Source organism: Geotrypetes seraphini, chromosome 6, assembly GCF_902459505.1.
Source record: "Geotrypetes seraphini chromosome 6, aGeoSer1.1, whole genome shotgun sequence".
NCBI lineage: Eukaryota > Metazoa > Chordata > Amphibia > Gymnophiona > Dermophiidae > Geotrypetes > Geotrypetes seraphini.
In genome coordinates, this window is record NC_047089.1 from 192,798,800 (window position 1) to 192,818,053 (window position 19,254).

Consider the following 19,254-nt stretch of genomic DNA (forward strand, 5'->3'; position numbering starts at 1 on the left):
AATATACATGAGATCTATTTGCATGCACTGCTTTCATTGTATGCTAATAGATCTCATGCATATTCATTGGGGAAATCATGAAAACCCGACTGGATTGTGGCCCTCAAGGAGGGACTTTGACACCTCTGCAGTAAGGCTATTCTTATGTTCTTATACTAAATGTACCCATAATACAGGTCACAATCATTTTTGTAATACTATCAGAGAATTGGAAGTATAGGTAACAATTACTTTACACTGTATGAGGAATCATAGATATATTTATATATATAGATAAATAGCTAAATATACAAGCTCTGTGTAATCTACATTTTCCTATTGACACAAAATGGGAGATAGCCTGAAGAAGATCAACAACTAAAGTTTCATAAAGCATTTAGTCAGTCATTCCATTAATTTAAATTGTGATTTTGTAGTTAAGAACTGTTATAAAACTAGTGTATAATTTTTTATTTTTTGTCTTTTCTAACAGTGCAGCACAACAGTTTAGTGACTGCAGCACGCAGTTTTATGCTCGGCTAATTGGTTCTGATAGAGCAGACTGTCTATTGAACATTCCGTTACCAGACGTGATCTTTAGCTTATGTGGCAACAAGTTGGTGGATGGAGCTGAGGAGTGTGACTGTGGTAGTGCAGAGGTTAGTAATTTGCTTTGATATTATTCTGAGAAAAAATGGGTAAGTAGTCATTGTCGATCAGGTATACACAAATTTATATTTTATACTTTAGTTTTGCATTTAAAACCTATTAATAAACTTAAAATTTTTTTACAAAAAATTGTTTCCTGGATGCCTTGAAGTGGTTTTCCATTTGAAACAGGAAAGTGCCCCCAAACGCATTGATTTTTTTTCAATATTATACATCATCCTATTATATTACAGTCTGTTTTTGTTATGTCATTTTCTTTTTAGAAACATCTATTGTTGACTATCAACTTTAAAATCTTTATTTTGCTGCTTTATGAATTCAAAACAAAACAAAAAATGATCCAATAAATCTGCAGTGAAGAGCCAAATGACGACAACAAAGGAAAACTGAAGATGTGATGTACAAAAACTTAATTGGAGAAAATGTAGCAATCCAAATTATAAGTCTGCTGAGTTACAGCTGGACAGGAGCTCTGTGTTGCCTGCATTCACTGATACCTGTGTCATTCGTTTTTAGTAAGGTTCTCTACATTTGTGTACCATAATATCCCGTACCCCTGAGAAAGGAGTGTTTTCCGAAACATAGACCGTGTCAGGCCTTGTATCTTCACATATGAGAACCATTATAATTTAGATTGCTACATTTTCTCCAATAAAGTTTTTGTACTTTATACATCACATCTGCAGTTTTACTTTGTTTTCGCTGCTTTATGAATTGACTTTTGCAGTGTTTTATTAGTGTTGTTTGTATAGAAACAGAGAAAATGATAGCAGATAAAGGCTATATGGCCTATCCAGTCTGCCCATCCATTTCATCTTCTATCTCTTCCTCCCCCTAAGAGATCCCATATGCCTATCCCATGCTTTCTTGAATTCAGATACAGTCCTCATCTCCATCATTTTTACCGGGAGGTTGTTCCATAAATCCACCACCCATTCCACAAAGAAGTATTTCTGTAGATTACTTTTGAGTCTCTCCTTCTTCAACTTCATCTTATGCCCTCTCATTCCAGAGCTTCCGTTAAATTGAAAGGGACCTGCCTTCTGTGCATTTAAGCCATGGAGATCTCTGTCTTGTCTTCCTTCCAAAGTATACATATTGAGAACTATGGGTCTGTCTCTATATGCTTTTTAATGAAGATCACTGACTATTTTAGTAACCGCCCTCTGAACTGACTCCATCCTATTTACATCTTATTTAATGTACGTTCTCTAGAACTGCGTACAGTACTCTAAATGAGGCCTCACCAGATACAAAGGCACTATCACTGCTGCCCATGTTTCTTCTTAGTTTGATCACCTTAAGATCATCAGAAACAATCCCACATACCTTTTTTTTAAAAAATCACGTTTATACAGTGAAGGGCAACTGGCGCATAGTAACCGCCACAGGATAGAGGAACCACCAAGTGCGCACTCGTACCAAACCGTCATGCACACATGCGCCAAATGTGCCAAACACGTGTGCGCCGCACGCTTTAACATTTCTCTGCCGGCCACAGAGTTACGGATCATGTAGGTAGGAGTGCGCATGCATGCTTAGGGTTTTATTATTAGTGATAAATTAGGCATTCAATCCTAGCACAAGCCTTGAACACTTAAAATTCCACTTAAAGTGTTCAAGGTTTATACAAATGAGGACAGGGCTTGCAGGAATGGGGCAGGGACAAGGACAAAACTCACGGAAATGGGATGGGGATGAAGACAGATGGGAACAAATTTGTCTCTCTCTTATTCTCTACTCCCAGGCATCATCTTTATCTACACGTGGGATGGGGATGAAGATAGACGAGGACAAATTTGTCCCTCTATTATTTTCTTTTTTTAAAATATATATCTTTATCCCAGGACAAGCAGGCAGCATATTCTTACTGATGAGTGACGTCACCGACGGAGCCCCGGCACGGATGCTTTAAGAACTTGGAAAGTTCTCAATGGCCCGCACCATGCATGCGCAAGTTTGCCTTCCCGCCCGACGGGAAGTCACATTTCAACGGCTGTTGAACATTTTTCGCTGCCTTCCCGCTCGCGCGGCATTTTTTTCTTCATTTTATTTCATTCTTTTTCATTTCAGATCATTTGTTAAAAAAAAACCAACCATCTTTTCTCTTTTACTTTTTCGTGGCTCCGACCCAGTGGGGCCTGTTGCCACGATTCAGGCCTTGACCTTCGATTTTGCTGAGGCCATGTTTCCCTTCATGTCCTGTCCACAGTCAGGCTTTAAGAAGTTCCAACGGTGTGCTCGCCCTATTTCCTTCATAGATCCGCACCGCTGGTGCCTTCAGTGCTTGGGTCAAGATCATAGGGCTGATTTCTGCATCCGTTGTTCGCCTCTGCATTAGAAGACCCTCAAAAACTGACAAATTCAGCAGCGGTTACTCTTCGGCGCCGGTATGGAGGGTGATTTGACATCGGCCCTGACCTCGGTGTCCACGCCAAAATCGGTGCCGCATCCTTCGACACCGCAAGATTCTTTCTCAGTTGGTAAGTCGGCTGAGAAGCCTTCCCCTACTCCTACGGGCTCTCAGGTCTCTCATGCAGTGAGCCAAGTCCTGCAGACCTCGAGGCGCCCTAAAAAACACTCGGCTCCGATTGAGGTGAGTGCCTCATCATCGGCCTCCTCATCTCTGGAGCACAGAGCGGCACCAAAGGTACTGGCGAAAAAGCAAGCAGTACCGGTGCAATCTTTGGACAATAAAATTGCAGCGATAATGCAAGCCCAACTTAAAGAGCAGTACAGCTTATTCTACCTGCCCTGCCGGTCCGGTCTGAGCCCGTGTTGTCGGCAGCGACCCTAGCGGTACTGATTACCTCTACCTCTGTGGTGTCGACCCAGACCCTTTTGACTCCAGCTCCGACACCAATGATTATGGAACTGGTGCCAGTTGCCGTCCCTTCACAGAAGGTTTTTTTTGGTGCCGCATGCTACAGAGTTGATGTCGGAGCCGGTTCGACACCGTTCTTCTGCCCATACCTCTCCTGACTCGATGTCGGTCAGATCAGGTAAATTGGTGTGGAAGACAAAACATATTGAGTCCTCGACGCTGGGTTCCCGGGACCTTCTCCCACTGCTGCGGGACTCAGATCTTTGGAAAGATTCTGAAGAGCCACTTGTCTCAGATGATGAGGCCTTCTCGGATGAAGATCCCTCCTCCCAAGAACCTGTTCCTAAACCAGAACAGACTTCTTTCTTCAAATTTTTGAGGGAAATGTCAGACACTTTCTATTCCTCTGGAGTCTGATTCCAAAAAATCTAAAGCATTTTTGGATGCATTAGATTTTGATCAACCACCTAAAGAGTTTTTTCGAGCTCCCTCTTCATGATATTCTACGGGAGACTTTTTATAAAAATCTGGAAACTCCATTGACTGTTCCTGATGTTCCTCGCAAACTTGACGCCCTCTATAGAGTAATTTCTATTCCGGGTTTTGACAAGCCTCAGGTTCCTCCTGGTGGAATCCACTCTGAAGAAGTCTGCAGGGGCCAGTGTATATGCTTCTGTCCCTCCTGGCAGAGAGAGTAAGACCATGGACCGCTTTGGCAAGTGTTTATATCAAAATGCCATGCTTGCCAACCGGTCTTGCAATTATGCTTTTCATTTCTCATTTTATCTCAAGCACTTGGTTCAGCAGGTCTCTGCTCTTCAGAAGTATCTTCCTGAGCGCAAGGTAGCTCTTTTGCAACAATATACTTCCAATTTATTGCAACTGTGTAAGTTTTTGGTCCGCTCCATTATGATACCTTTCAACTTACAACTCGCACTACTGCCATGGCCGTGGCTATGAGGCGCTTAGCTTGGCTTCGAGTATCTGAGTTGGATGTTAACCACCAAGACCGCTTAACCAATGCTTCTTGTTTGGGCGATGAGCTTTTTGGGGAATCTTTAGATGTCACCACTCAGAAGTTATCCGCTCATGAGACCAGGTGGGATACCTTGATTAAAAACAAGAAAAAGCCTCCACCTGCTCGCCCTTTTAAGTCACAGTCTTCATATCAGAGGCGTTTTACTGCTCGCCATCTACAAGCTCCTCAGCCTCAACCTTGTAAACAATGGCAGCAACAGCAGAACAAGCAGGCTGCACAACCTAAAGCTACACAGCCTTTTTGACATGTTTATCCGGGACACAGCCAGTCTTCCCAATTCTCCGCCTTGCCCTCACCCCATCAGAGGTTGTCTTCAGTCGTTCATCAATCATTGGGAACTCATCACCTCGGACCTTTGGGTCCTCAACATCATTCTTCAGGGTTAAATCTTCAGTCTCTTCCACCAGACAGTCCTCCAAAAGGGTCTGCTTCGAACCCTTCACAGTCCTCTTGTCTTCTCCAAGAGGTACAATCCCTTCTTCTCCTCAATGCCATCGAAGAAGTTTCTCTCTATCAGCGGGGCCGGGGGTTCTACTCCCGTTATTCCTGGTTCCCAAGAAGACTGGAGATCTCAGACCCATCTTAGATCTCAGAAAATTCAATACATTTTTGGTGAAGGAGAGGTTCAGGAAGTTATCCCTTGCGCTTATTTATCCTCTCATCGATCAGAATGACTGGCTATGCTCCCTAGATCTCAGAGAAGCCTGCACACATATACCTATTCATCCGGCTTCCAGGAAATACCTCAGGTTTCAGATCAATTGTTGTCATTACCAATACAAAGTTCTTCCCTTTGGCCTGGCATCTAGTCCCAGAGTATTCACGAAGTGCCTGGTTGTAGTGGCTGCATCTCTCCGTTCATACAGCCTTCAGGTCTTTCCTGGACAACTGGTTGATCAAGGATCCCTCATGTCAGGCAGTGGTCCATGCAACAACTCAGACCATTTCTTTCCTGTAGCTTCTAGGATTCGAAGTCAACTTCCCCAAATCTCATCTCATTCAGACTCAGCACCTTCATTCATTGGAGCGATCCTAGACATTACTCTCATGAGAGCATTCCTTCCGCCAGTTCGTCTTCAGACATTCATCCGTCTGTCAGCAAGTGCTTCCACTTCAAACCATCTCTGCCAGGCACATGATGGTTCTTCTGGGCCACATGGCTTCCACTGTTCATGTCACGCCATTGGCAAGACTCCATCTGCAGACTCCTCAGTGGACTCTCGCTTCTCAGTGGTCTCATTCGACGGATCGTCTTTCACAGCACATATCTGTGACATCGTCTCTTCTGCAGTTGCTTCAATGGTGGTTAACCTCCTCCAATCTTTTCAGAGGTCTTCTTTTTCACTTACCTCCTCATCACAAGATCATAACGACAGATGCATCTCCTTATGCATGGGGAGCACACATAGACGATCTGCAGACTCAAGGTCTTTGGACTACCAGGGAACAAAAATTTCACATCAATTTCCTGGAACTCAGAGTGATGTTTTATGTCTTCAAGGCGTTTCAACATCTTCTCTGCCCTCAAGTCCTCCTCCTTTGCACAGACAATCAAGTAGCTATGTACTACATAAACAAGCAAGGAGGCACGGGCTCTCTGCTGTTGTGTCAGGAAGCCCAGAAAATTTGGACTTGGGCATCAGTTCGCAATCTGTTACTGAAGGCTGTCTACATTCAAGGAGAGAAGAATTTACTAGCGGACAACCTCAGCAGAATTCTTCAACCTCACGAATGGACTCTTGACCCTGTAACTCTCCAATCCGTATTTGCTTAATGGGGCACTCCACAGGTAGACTTATTTGCAGCCCCTCACAATCACCAGTTGCCCCAATTTTGCTCCAGACTTTACTCTCCTCTCCGTCTGGCAGCAGATGTGTTTCTTCTCTGTTCAAGCTCAAGAAAGAAGCAGCCACCATGATTCTCATCGCTCCACGGTGGCCCAGACAACATTGGTTCTCCCTTCTACTTCAACTCAGTTTCAGGGAACCCATACTTCTGCCAACATCTCTATTCTGCTTACTCAGAATCAGGAATTGCTTCTACATCCCAACCTGCAGTCTCTATACCTGGCAGCTTGGTTTCTCTTGGGCTGAGTTCCTCTCAAATTATCATTTCTCAGCCTGTCTGTCAAATTATTGATGCCTCCAGGAAACCAACCACGCAGCAATGTTATCAACAGAAGTGGACTTGGTTTTCTTCCTGGTGTCTTCTTCATCATCATGATCCAACTTCCTTGGCAGTGGAATTGGTGTTGGATTATCTCCTTTTTCTTCTGACTCTGGACTTAAATCTACATCCATTAGAGTCCATCTCAGTGCTATTACTAAACTAAACTAAACTTTAAGTTTATATACCGCATCCTCTCCACAGAAGTGGAGCTCGGCACGGTTTACAAGAACTTAAAATAAAAGAAGAGAAAGGAAAAGGTTTACATGAGCTTATATATAGAATGGAAGAGTAAGGGGGAAAATAGAATTACATGTTAGAGAAGAGCCAAGTTTTCAGTTGCTTGCAGAATAGTTGGAGAGAGCCCAGGTTCCGCAACGGAATATTAAGGTCGTTCCAGAGACCTGTGATTTTGAAGAGAAGAGATTTTCGCAGTTTACCTTCATAGAGAATACCGCGTAGAGAGGGGAAGGATAGTTTATATCTTTGGGTGGGTCTGGTGGAGTCAGGACTCGAGGAGTTAAAGGATAGTGGGATTAGGGGAGGAACAATGCCATGAATGATCTTAAAAGCCAGGCAGGAGCATTTGAAATGGATTCTGGAAATCACTGGGAGCCAGTGAAGATTGGACAGGCGTGGGGAGACATGGTCAGATTTGCGTTTTGCAAAGATCAACTTGGCTGCAGTATTCTGGATAAGCTGGAGTCATTGAAGACTTTTCTTGTTAGGCATAAGTAAATGGCATTGCAGTAGTCAAGTTTGGAGAGGATGATGGATTGGACGAGAATGGCAAAATGTTTTTGGCGAAAGTAGGATCTTACTTTCCTCAGCATGTGGAGGCTGAAAAAGCATATTATTACTTAACAATGAACCAGTACAGGGAAAACCTCTGACTGCTCATCCTTTGGTATCCAGATTCATGAAGGGGCTTTTCAATGTGAAACCACCTTTCAAGCCTCCACCTGTAGTCTAGGACCTTAATGTGGTTCTTTCCAGTTTGATGAAGCCACCATTTGAACCAATGGTCACAGCTCATCTCAAGTTTCTTACATGGAAAGTGGTTTTTCTTATTGCTCTCACCTCTGCCAGGGTTGTCAGTGAGTTACAAGCACTAGTAGCAGATCCACCTTTCACAGTTTTTCATCATGGTAAGGTGGTTCTGCACACACATCCAAAGTTTCTGCCAAAAGTTGTCTCTGATTTTCATCTCAATCAGTCGACTGTCTCACCAGTTTTTTTCCCTAAACCTCATTCTCATCCTGGGGAAGCGGCTTTACATACTTTGGATTGTAAGCGTGCATTGGCCTATTACATTGACAGGACAAAGCCTCATAGAACATCTCCCCAATTATTCATCTCATTTGATCCAAATAAGTTAGGGCTTCCTGTTTCCAAGAGAATGATTTCCAACTGGCTTGCTGACGGCATCTCATTCTGCTATGCTCAGACTGGACTGGCTCTGGAGAGCCATATCACAGTCCATAAAGATAGAGCTATGGCAGCTTCTGTGGCTTTCCTCAGATCTACTCCTATGGAGGAAATCTGTAAAGCTGCTACCTGGTCTTCAGTTCATACTTTCACTTCTCACTACTGTCTGGAGTCTTGCTCCAGGTGGGATGGGCACTTCGACCAATCTGTATTACAAAATTTATTTTCCTAATGGCCAACCTTCCCACCATCCCATTCTGTTAGCTTGGAGGTCACCCATCAGTGAGAATATGCTGCCTGCTTGTCCTGGGAAAAGCACAGTTTCATACCGTAACAGGTGTTATCCAGGGACAGCAGGCAGATATTCTCACAACCCACTCTCCTCCCCAGGTTGGCTTCTTAGCTGGCTTATCTTAACTGAGAGACCGCGCGCCTCCGGGCAGGAAGACACTCGTGCATGCGCGGTTCGGGCCATCGAGAACTTTCCAAGTTCTTAAAGCATCCGTGCTGGGGCTCCGTCGGTGACGTCACCCATCAGTGAGAATATCTGCCTGCTGTCCCTGGATAAGACCTGTTACGGTAAGTAACTGTGCTTTATTTATTTTCAAACCAAAAACAGTGCATACAAGAATTCATTTTCAAGTTATTTGAAAAACAGCAATTACATCCAACTATAAAATACTTAAGAATCATCTACTACCGACCCCAGGGCAGTCCAAAGAAATTGATGGAGAAATGACAGACGAGATTAAACACAACTGCAAAGGAGGCAACACAGTTATCATGGGTGACTTCAACTATCCGGGAATAGACTGGAACCTAGGCATCTCCGGCTGCATTAGAGAGACCAAGTTCTTGGATGCTGTAGGTGATTGCTTCCTGGAACAACTTGTCAAGGAAAATACTAGAGGAAATGCAATTCTGGACTTAATTCTAAATGGCCTGCGAGGACCAGCACAAGATGTAGAAGTAGAAGGGACGCTGGGAAACAGTGATCACAATATGATCCGCTTTGATCTGGACGCAGGGGAGAAACATCGGTCCAAAAGGACAGCCATGGCACTGAACTTCTGAAAAGGGAATTACGAAGGGATGAGACTCATGGTAGGGAAGAAGATAAAGAAGAGGATAAGCACTGTAAAAACGCTAGAGCAAGCTTGGTCCCTTTTTAAGGACACAGTCACCGAGGCGTAAAATATATATATACCACGTATCAACAAGGGATCCAAGAGGAAAAAGAACAAAGAACCGGCGTGGCTCACTGTAGAGGTGAAGGAAGCGATCAGAGACAAGAAAACTTCATTTAAGGAATGGAAAAAGTCAAATGAAAACTGGAACAAGCACAAACAACATCAACGCAGGTGCCATAAGGCGGTAAAAGGGGCCAAAAGAGACTACGAGGAAAAAATAGCCAAGGAGGCGAAGAACTTCAAGCCGTTCTTTCGATATATTAAGGGGAAACGACCCGCAAAGGAAGTGGTGGGACCATTGGATGACCATGGAATAAATGGAGCACTAAAGAAGGACAAAGCAATCGCTGACAAACTGAACACATTTCTTGCATCTGTATTTACCGAAGAAGATGTACACAGCATACCGGAACCCATCAGGCTATATGCTGGAAACGAAGACGGAAAGCTGATAGGATTGATGGTCAGTCTAGAGGAGATATGTAGGCAGATTGATAGGCTTAAGAGCGATAAATCCCCGGGACCGGATGGCATCCATCCGAGGGTCATCAAGGAACTGAAAGGGACCATAGCTGAACTGCTTCAACTAATAGCCAATCTGTCGATCAAATCGGGAAAGATTCCGGAAGACTGGAAGGTAGCGAATGTTACACCTATCTTCAAGAAAGGTTCGAGGGGAGATCCGGGGAACTACAGACCGGTGAGTCTGACCTCTGTACCGGGAAAGATGGTAGAGTCACTGATAAAGGACAGCATCATTGATCATTGAAGGGGATAGACTTAGTAGATAAGGACAGGTTGTTCACCCTCTCCAAGGTAGGGAGAACAAGAGGGCACTCTCTAAAGTAGAAAGGGGATAGATTCTGTACAAACGTAAGGAAGTTCTTTTTCACCCAGAGAGTGGTAGAAAGCTGGAACGCCCTTCCAGAGGCTGTTATAAGGGAAAACACCCTCCAAGAATTCAAGACAAAGTTAGACAAGTTTCTTTTGAACAAGAACGTGCGCTGGTAGGGCTAGTCTCAGTTAGGGTACTGGTCTTAGACCAGAGGGCCGCCGCGTGAGCGAACTGCTGGGCATGATTAGTATGTCGAGAAAACAGAAGAGGAGGAGGTCTAGCAATCATAACAAAAAACAATCTCAACATCGACGTACTAACCAAGCACTCCACCCCTTATCTAGATCTGCTAGCCTGCCAAATATCTGACAAATCACTCAATGGAAACCTGAACTGTCTTATTTGCTACATTACACCAGGTAAATGGAACACTTCAAAACAAGAACTTGAAGAATTCATCTTCCAGAACTCACTCTCCTCCACACACAACTTGATCCTCGGAGACTTAAATCTCCACTTAGAAGATCAATCATCCAAACAAACAACAGATATACTCTCATACCTCAACACTTTATCCTATCAAATTCTCAACCCAGAACCCACACACGAAAAAGGTCATCAACTCGATATAGCAGCTTATTCATCTCCAAATCAAAACACACAAAACATCTACATCTCAAACGGGTCCTGGCACCCTACTCTATGGTCAGACCATTTCAAATATTCATTCACCATCAATTGGGCTCAAAATAACAACAAACCCATCCCAAAGAAAACACTCATCAAATTCAGACCGAAAATCGAGCCTCACACATTCTGGAACACAGTCGACCCCGAAATCGACCCCAACAACCCCAAAGAATTCATAAACAGTTGGCGGACCCTCAGTGAATCTACACTAAACGAACTAGCTCCAATAAAAAACAAAAACAAAATAAACAGACCATCTAATAAATGGTTCGACGACGAACTTCTACAACTAAAAAGAAAATGCAGACAATTAGAAAGGACATGGAAAAAACAAAAACACAATCACATCAAAGATGAATGGAAAATCCTAATCAAACAATACAATACCAAACTGAAGGAAAAACGAAAAAACTACTACTCCAAACTCATCAGCACCGAAAAACCAGACACAAGAATACTTTTTTACATCGTAAGAAATCTCACTGATACCAAACCATTTCTCGCCACCCAAGGAAACCAAACTCCCACAGCCACCCAATTAGCGGATCACTTCAAACACGAAATCATCACAACCAGATCCACATTCAACAATTCAAGAATCAACATAGAAGAAATACGAATCAATCCCAAAACAGATGAAGCAATCCCAGCAGACAGGATATGGACAAACTTCCCAAAGATACAATGGTCAGACTTGAACAGGCTTTACAAAAAATACAGCAAATCCTCATGTGACTTGAACAACTGTCCCTCATACTTACTAGCAACAGCTTCCACCAAATTTAAAGCTAGCCTCACACTATGGCTTCAAACAACACTAAGTGAAGGTCATTTCCCACCGGAATTAGGAGAAATCATAATTACACCTATCCTAAAAGATCCCAAAGGTCCTATAGATAACCCTGCAAACTATAGACCAATCGCTTCAATCCCACTATACATTAAAATAACAGAAGGCCTTGTCGCACAACACCTCTCCAACTACCTTGAAGACCATCACATACTACATCCATCACAATCTGGATTCAGATCCAACCATAGCACAGAAACTCTACTGGTATCACTATTAGACATTGCCCGACAACACCTCAGCAAAGGAAACAAGCTGCTTCTCATTCAACTCGATCTTTCTGCGGCATTCGACCTAGTTGACCATCACACACTACTCCAGATATTAGACGCAATAGGAATCTCAGGTAATGTTCACAAATGGCTCCAAAGCTTCCTCAAAACACGAACATACAAAGTCAAATCAAAAGAGCACATATCCGATCCATGTGGAGTACCACAAGGATCACCATTGTCACCCATATTATTTAACCTCTTCATAGCATCCCTAGGCATAACCCTAGACGCCCTAAACACAGTATCATTCAGCTACGCAGATGATATAACTATCCTCCTCCCCTTTAATATTCAAGACCCCTTATCCACAAACCACCTGAAAATGATAATGGAAACGGTAGAAAAATGGATGTCAAGTCATAAACTAAAACTGAACTCGGAAAAAACTAAATTCCTACTACTGGAAAGGGAAAAAAAACCATCTCTCACAGAACTAGAAGTAAATACAATCAAGTACCCAATGCAAAGCACACTCAAGATCCTGGGAATACAACTAGACAGAAACTGCACAATGCAGTCTCAAATCTACAAAATCATCCAAAGAGCTTTCTTCACAATACGTAACCTAAGAAAAATAAGAAAATTCTTCAACAAAGATCAATACAAGATATTAGTACAATCCCTAGTACTGAGTATTGTAGATTACTGTAACAGCCTATACCTATCATGCCCAAACTACATGATAAAACAATTACAGACAGTTCAGAACACAGCCCTCAGAATCATCTACTCACTAGGCAAATATGACCACATCACCAAAGCATACCTAGACTCACACTGGCTACCAATAAAAGCAAGATCCCAGTTCAAATTCTACTGTCTACTATACAAAGTAATACATGGAACAGCACCCAGCTACCTAAACAACAGACTACACCGTAACCTCTCACACAGATTAAGGAGAACTCAGAGCCTATTCACTCACCCCCCTCTCAAAGGAACACGACGAAAGAAACTATATGACAGCCTTTTAGCGACACAGGCAGCAAAGATCGATACTACCATCACCAATCTACTGACCAAATCAATAGACACTAAAGTATTCCGAAAAGAAATCAAAACTCATCTCTTCAAAAAACACTTCCCATCATCATAACCTCACAAAAGTATTAGAAAATGCTCTCATGACTACCCTAACACCACCACCAGCAACACCTTGAATCCGGACAGTATTATCTCTATTCGTCTAAACAACAGAATCCGGACAATATTATCTCTATTCGTCTAAACAACCTATCACTATCTACTTTCTGCTATCAATTTCTCCTGGAAAAGTCCAGAATAACAATTGTAACTTAACACATTCTTGATTACATGTACTGCAATGCTACTGGAAATGTCCAGTCTTCTAACTTGTAATCCGCTTAGAACCGCAAGGCACAAGCGGAATAGAAATCACTAATGTAATGTAATGTAATGTAATAAAAGCTTGATGGTATCTATAGAAATTTGGAAAATTTACCCCAACCTCCACAATTGGTTTTTGCAAAGATACTAAAGCTATTCTAGCAGTTTTACCCAGCCAAATAAATTTAGTGAGCATTCCATTCAATTTCTTATAAAAGGACCCCTGAAAATAAACTAGCAACATACTCATTTGGTAGCAAACTACAGGTAAAATCATCATCTTGACTGTTTGGACTCTCCCCCACCAAGAAAGATGTAAGGGTTACAATGCTCGCACATTTCTTTGACCTTCTGCAATAAGTATTTCTCATTTATTCTCATTGTATTTTCCAGCGTTTTTTGAATCATAATTCCTAAATATTTTATACCCTCTTCTTTCCAAAGGAAAGGGAATGAATCAAATAGTCCTTTTGCACAATGCACATTTAGTGGAAGAACCTCTTATTTTCTCCAATTTATTTTATATCCAGAAAATTTTCCAAATCGGTCAATCAAATCTAGTAAATACGGAATGGTAGATTCAGGATTCTTCAAATGAAGCAAGATATCATCTGTGTAAGCAGAGACCTTATATTCCCGACCTGCATAAGGATTACCCTGTATCTCCTTTGCCTGTTGAATAGCCAATAATAAGGGTTCAAGAACAATGTCAAAAAGCAAAGGATAGTGGACATCCTTGTCTAACTCCCCTCTCCAGATGAAAATGTTCTGGAAAAAGTATTATTAATATATAATCTGGCAGAAGGGGAACTATACAAGGTTTGAATCATTTGAATAAATCCAGACAAATGCTGGGTTGCATCCGGAGAAGCTTTGTCAGCCGAAGGCCCGAGGTGGTGATGCCGCTGTACAGGTCCATGGTAAGACCACATCTGGAGTACTGTGTACAGTTTTGGAGGCCACACTATCGGAAGGATGTGCTAAGAATGGAATCGGTTCAACGATTGGCCACCAAGATGGTCTCAGGGCTCAAGGATGTCCCTTATGAAGAACGACTAGGTAGGTTGCACCTTTACTCTCTCGAGGAACGCAGAGAGAGGGGTGACATGATAGAGACGTTCAAATACATTACTGGCTGCATTGAGGTGGAAGAAGATATCTTCTTCCTTACAGGCCCTACGGCGACAAGGGGGCATCTGCTGAAAATCAGGGGAGGGAGATTCCATGGTGACACTAGGAAGTACTTCTTCACCGAAAGAGTGATCGACCGTTGGAATAATCTTCCACTTCAGGTAGTTGAGACCAGTAACGTGACTGATTTTAAGATCAAATGGGATCAACACGTGGGCTCACTTCAAAGAGGAACTTAGAGGGGAGGGTTATTTGAGTGGGCAGACTTGTTGGGCCGTAGGCCCTTTTCTGCCGTCATATTCTATGTTTCTATGTTTCCATTATCTTACTATTTTCTTCTCCCGTTATCTCCTCCTTCCATCCAGTATGTGTTCTTTCCCCACTTCCATTCAGCATCTTCTCTCCCCTCTCAACTGACATCCATCTGCCTTCTGCTCTCTCTCCCTCTCTCTTCTTCTCACTTCCATCATCTGTCCCCTTCTCTCTCTCATCTCCTCCATTTCATCATCTGCCCCTTCTCTCTCTCCCCCCCCAACTTCCATCATCTGCCCCTTCCCCTCACCTTTGCGGGTCACTTGAGGGTGGCTCATGTCAGAGGGGAAGCTTTTGATATTTTTGATTGAAGCATTTTCTGACTTCCCCTAGTCTTTACTAGTATTATCCCCGCTATTTCAGAGGGGAAGCTTTGGCAGAGCAGAACCGCTTGCAAGGAACAGTGGAATTTACTTGATGTCCATGCTGGGGCTCGTTGCCGTTTGAAGAAAAAAAAAAAAAAGGTAGAAAAAAGGGACCTGCAAAGGTGAGAGGAAGGGAAACCTCCAGGACAGCTGCTCTTTGCCCTCCTTCAGCAGTCCAAGAGTCTTTAGGCAAGCGGCAGCTCTGTGTGCTTTTAACTTCGGCACAGAGCTGCCCCTAAGCAGTAGTTTAGCGCGGTTTAATGAGGCAGCCTCGGGGCCTTTGCTAGGCCGGCCCACATCGCATCATCGAAGCGGGCCGACCTAGCAAAGGCCCTGAGGCTGCCTCATGAAACCGCGCTAAACTACTGCTTAGGGGCAGCTCTGTGCCGAAGTTAAAAGCACACAGAGCTGCCGCTGCTGGTCTGGAGGTGCGGAGACAAGGCAGGAAACATACACGGCAGGAGTCCCGGCACAGCGACGGCAACAGAAAGTTGCAAGTCAGCTGATGCCGGCACCTTTCGTTGCGGCGGGGACCCGAATCCTTCGCTGACCGGCAAGATTTTTTTGCGGACCGGCACCAGTCCGCGGACCGGTGGTTGAAGAACTGTGCACTAGAAGACACAATGAAAGAGAATGAAAAATTTTTATTAAAAAAAGTATTTATGCAATCGGCGACTTACCATAGTAATAATAATAGGAGTGGACATCTTCTCGCTAATTATTTAAAGGTTCAAGAGGAGAGATCAACTATCAATGCTATTAAAGATAGTCAAGGGACCGTCCTAACGGAACCTGAGATGATTATTAATGAATTTAAGCAATTCTATGATACGCTCTATAAAACGGAATTACCTACACTACAAGCTGAGTCGCTCTTGAATGACTCAGTTTCTCATCCTCTTGTATCCCAGGAGGATATTGAGATGCTCACAGCTCCACCTACTCACGAAAACATTTTAAATTCATTGCACGCTATGGCTAAAAAGAAAGCGCCGGGACCGGATGGTTTTACAGTTTACTGTACATTTCAGGAGATACTTGTCCCTGCCCTACTAGATTTATATAATTATTTCCTTGATACTGGAAATGTTTCGGGGACCTTCACGGACGCAAGTATAATTGTATTACCTAAGCCTGGGAAGGACCCCCTATTGGTACAAAACTATAGGCCGTTGTCATTGATTAACGTTGACGCTAAAATATGTGCCAAACTTATAGCCAATAAATTACAGCGTGTGTTACCTACAATTATAGGCCCTGAACAAAATGGTTTTATGGCGGGTCGTTTGGCTAGTGATAACACTAGGATTTTCACCTCCCTTATACATCATGCACAACACTCCACTCAGCCATATATAGCTTTAGCACTGGATGCTGAAAAGGCATTCGATCGAGTGGAGTGGAGTTTTTTATTTAAAACTATGGCATGGTTTGGCTTTAATGATCAGATTATAGCAATGATTAAAGTACTGTATTGTTCATCGACCACTGTACTTAAAATCAATAATATTCAATCCTCTTCATTTCGCCCTTCCAGAGGAACACGACAGGGATGTCCTCTTTCCCCTCTCTTGTTTAACATTGCCCTAGAACCCTTACTGATCTCTATATGGCAGAACTCTCAGATCTCTGGGATTCTATGTGGCAATCTTGAACTTAAGATGTCTGCGTATGCGGATGATATACTGATATATACCAATCCCTTCCAGAGTTAATAAGGACTATCTCAGCATATTCAACATATTCTGGCTATAAATTAAACACTTCCAAAACGGAATTAATGCCACTCAATAAATATGTTATTAAGAATGATATAGTGGGATACAACTTTCACTGGGCCAATACCAAATTAAAATATCTGGGTTTAAATTTTGGAAATACAATTGAGGACACGATTACGATTATATCTATTGATATCATAGATAACATCACCAGATTAGCGAAAAGATGGTCACCATTGAATCTTACATGGTGGGGGAGATTGGAGTCAATCAAACTATTTATTATACCTAAAATTTTTTACACTTTAAGTATGTTCCCAATTCTTTTCCCGAAAACATTTTACAATAGAATTGATCGATTACTGACTAAATTCCTCTGGAATAGCAAAGTACCCCGAATAGCTTTACATAAATTGAAACAGTCGCGACAGACTGGGGGTGTGAACTTCCCGGAATTTCTCGATTATCACTATGCTTTCATTCTTAGACAATGCTTGCGGTGGATTCTTTCCTCTGTCCAAACCGAATGTCATGCACCCTGGATGGAACTAGATCGAGAATTATATCAGTGGATGAAATTGTCTTATTTACCTTTTGTGTCATCTACTGGGAGGATATGGAATAAAGATTATGTATTAGATTCCTATAAAATGGCTATTCAAATGGTGGAAAATTTTGTGACTACTAAATGGAACAGATCTATGTATCTACCTTTATGGTGCAACCCGGAAATTAAAATACAACATGTAGTTAGCTGGAAAACTTGGACATCCTCTGGCATTTGGACTCTAAATCATATCTTTGATGGGACTAGTTGGATACCCTACGACAAATTGTGCTCTCTGTTTAAATTACCGCCTTCGGGGTTTTTCCAATGGCTACAACTCAAACATGCACTTCATGACCTCATACATTCAAAAGATAGAATGTGGCTAGTACCGGATCTTTTAACCCTTTGTGGCAAGATTGCCTACCATAAAAAGGAAGCTTCCAACTGGTATAAAGTATTAAGACTTCACCAAGCACACACCCCAGATAAACTGGTGAATACCTAGCTTGACGAGTTGAATATGGTTTTGGATTCAAAAGACTGGGAAGGTATATGGGCTATGCCATATAAAATTTCTAGATTGGCTGCTTTGTACCAATCTTATTATTTCTTGCTACACAGGGCGTACTGGACGCCACAAAAGTTATCAAAATTACAACATACAGATAAAATAGGTCTTTGCTGGTCTTGTAAACTATCCATGGGGTCTTTGAAACATATGATTTTTGAGTGCCCTTTGCTGAAGGGCTTTTGGGCCAAGATTTGGTCTCATATTACCTCTCTAGTGGGTAGTACTATTCCACTCACATATGCATACTTAATCACTACTATACATTCCACTCAAGACCCCTATATACATGAGACGTGCCACTTAATACAACTATTATTGTTAATTGCAATTTGTATTATTTTGGCCAATTGGAAAGATTTTTCTAATGCCTCATACACTGAGTGGTGGAACACTGTATGTTTGTATACCCGCTATGAAAGGGTTGCTGCTGAATGTAATAACTCACTCTGAAAGTTCACAAAAATATGGGCACCACTGTCTAGTGAAGTAGCATTTGTGTTGCCCCATGACCGTCCTGGTGGGCCAGACTTATGAATACAAGAATTGCCTTACTGTATCATCATGCTGACATATCTGACTGTATGAACCATCTTATAACTTTATATGACACCTTTTAATGTTACTATATCCTCTTATACTTGCGTGTTTACCTCAGACCTGTACACACGGCTGATAAGCTTGTTCGTTAGGTTATGTTATTATTCTTTGTTCTGTTTTTGATGACATATCATGGACCGCCTGTACTTACAATCTGTGAAACTTCTTATGTATATGAGGTCTATGCTTGTATTTCTATGACAAAATGCTAATAAAACTGATTGAACTTAAAAAAAAAAAAAGTAACAGAAATGTGTGAGCAATGGAATCCTTTACATATTTCTTGGTGGGGGAGAATCCAAACTACCGTATTTGCCGGCGTATAAGACGACTGGGCGTATAAGACGACCCCCCAACTTTTAGTTAAAATATAGAGTTTTGTTATATACTCGCCGTATAAGACTACCCCTTCTTCCTTCTCCACCCCTTTGTATTCCCCCATGTGCTTTCAGCGTTCTTCTCCCTCCTCTGTCTTCAAGTGCTTTCAGAGTCCTTCCCCCCCTCCTGTCTTCACCATGGCATTTCAGCGTCCTTCTCCCCCCCTCCTTCTCTACCGCCCCGGGTGCAGCACAGCCAGCCAGGTCCCCTTACTTTTGTGGCACTTCCCCGACCGACCGACAACAGCCCGGGTCCGACAAACCTCCCTGCCCTTAACCGCGAATCTAAATTACCTTCTTACAGCTGTTGTAAGAAGGTAATTTAGATTCGCGGCTAC

General features: G+C 42.5%; 1 protein-coding gene across 1 annotated transcript in view; it reads left to right on the forward strand.

Moving 5' to 3' along the window:
* LOC117363105 (disintegrin and metalloproteinase domain-containing protein 9-like) overlaps nt 1-19,254 on the forward strand; it is a 301,668-nt gene that overhangs the window by 46,388 nt on the left and 236,026 nt on the right. Inside the window, exon 2 of the mRNA XM_033950405.1 lies at nt 473-638. Within this exon, the coding sequence (XP_033806296.1) occupies nt 473-638 (166 nt within the window). The remainder of the gene's footprint in view (nt 1-472; nt 639-19,254) is intronic.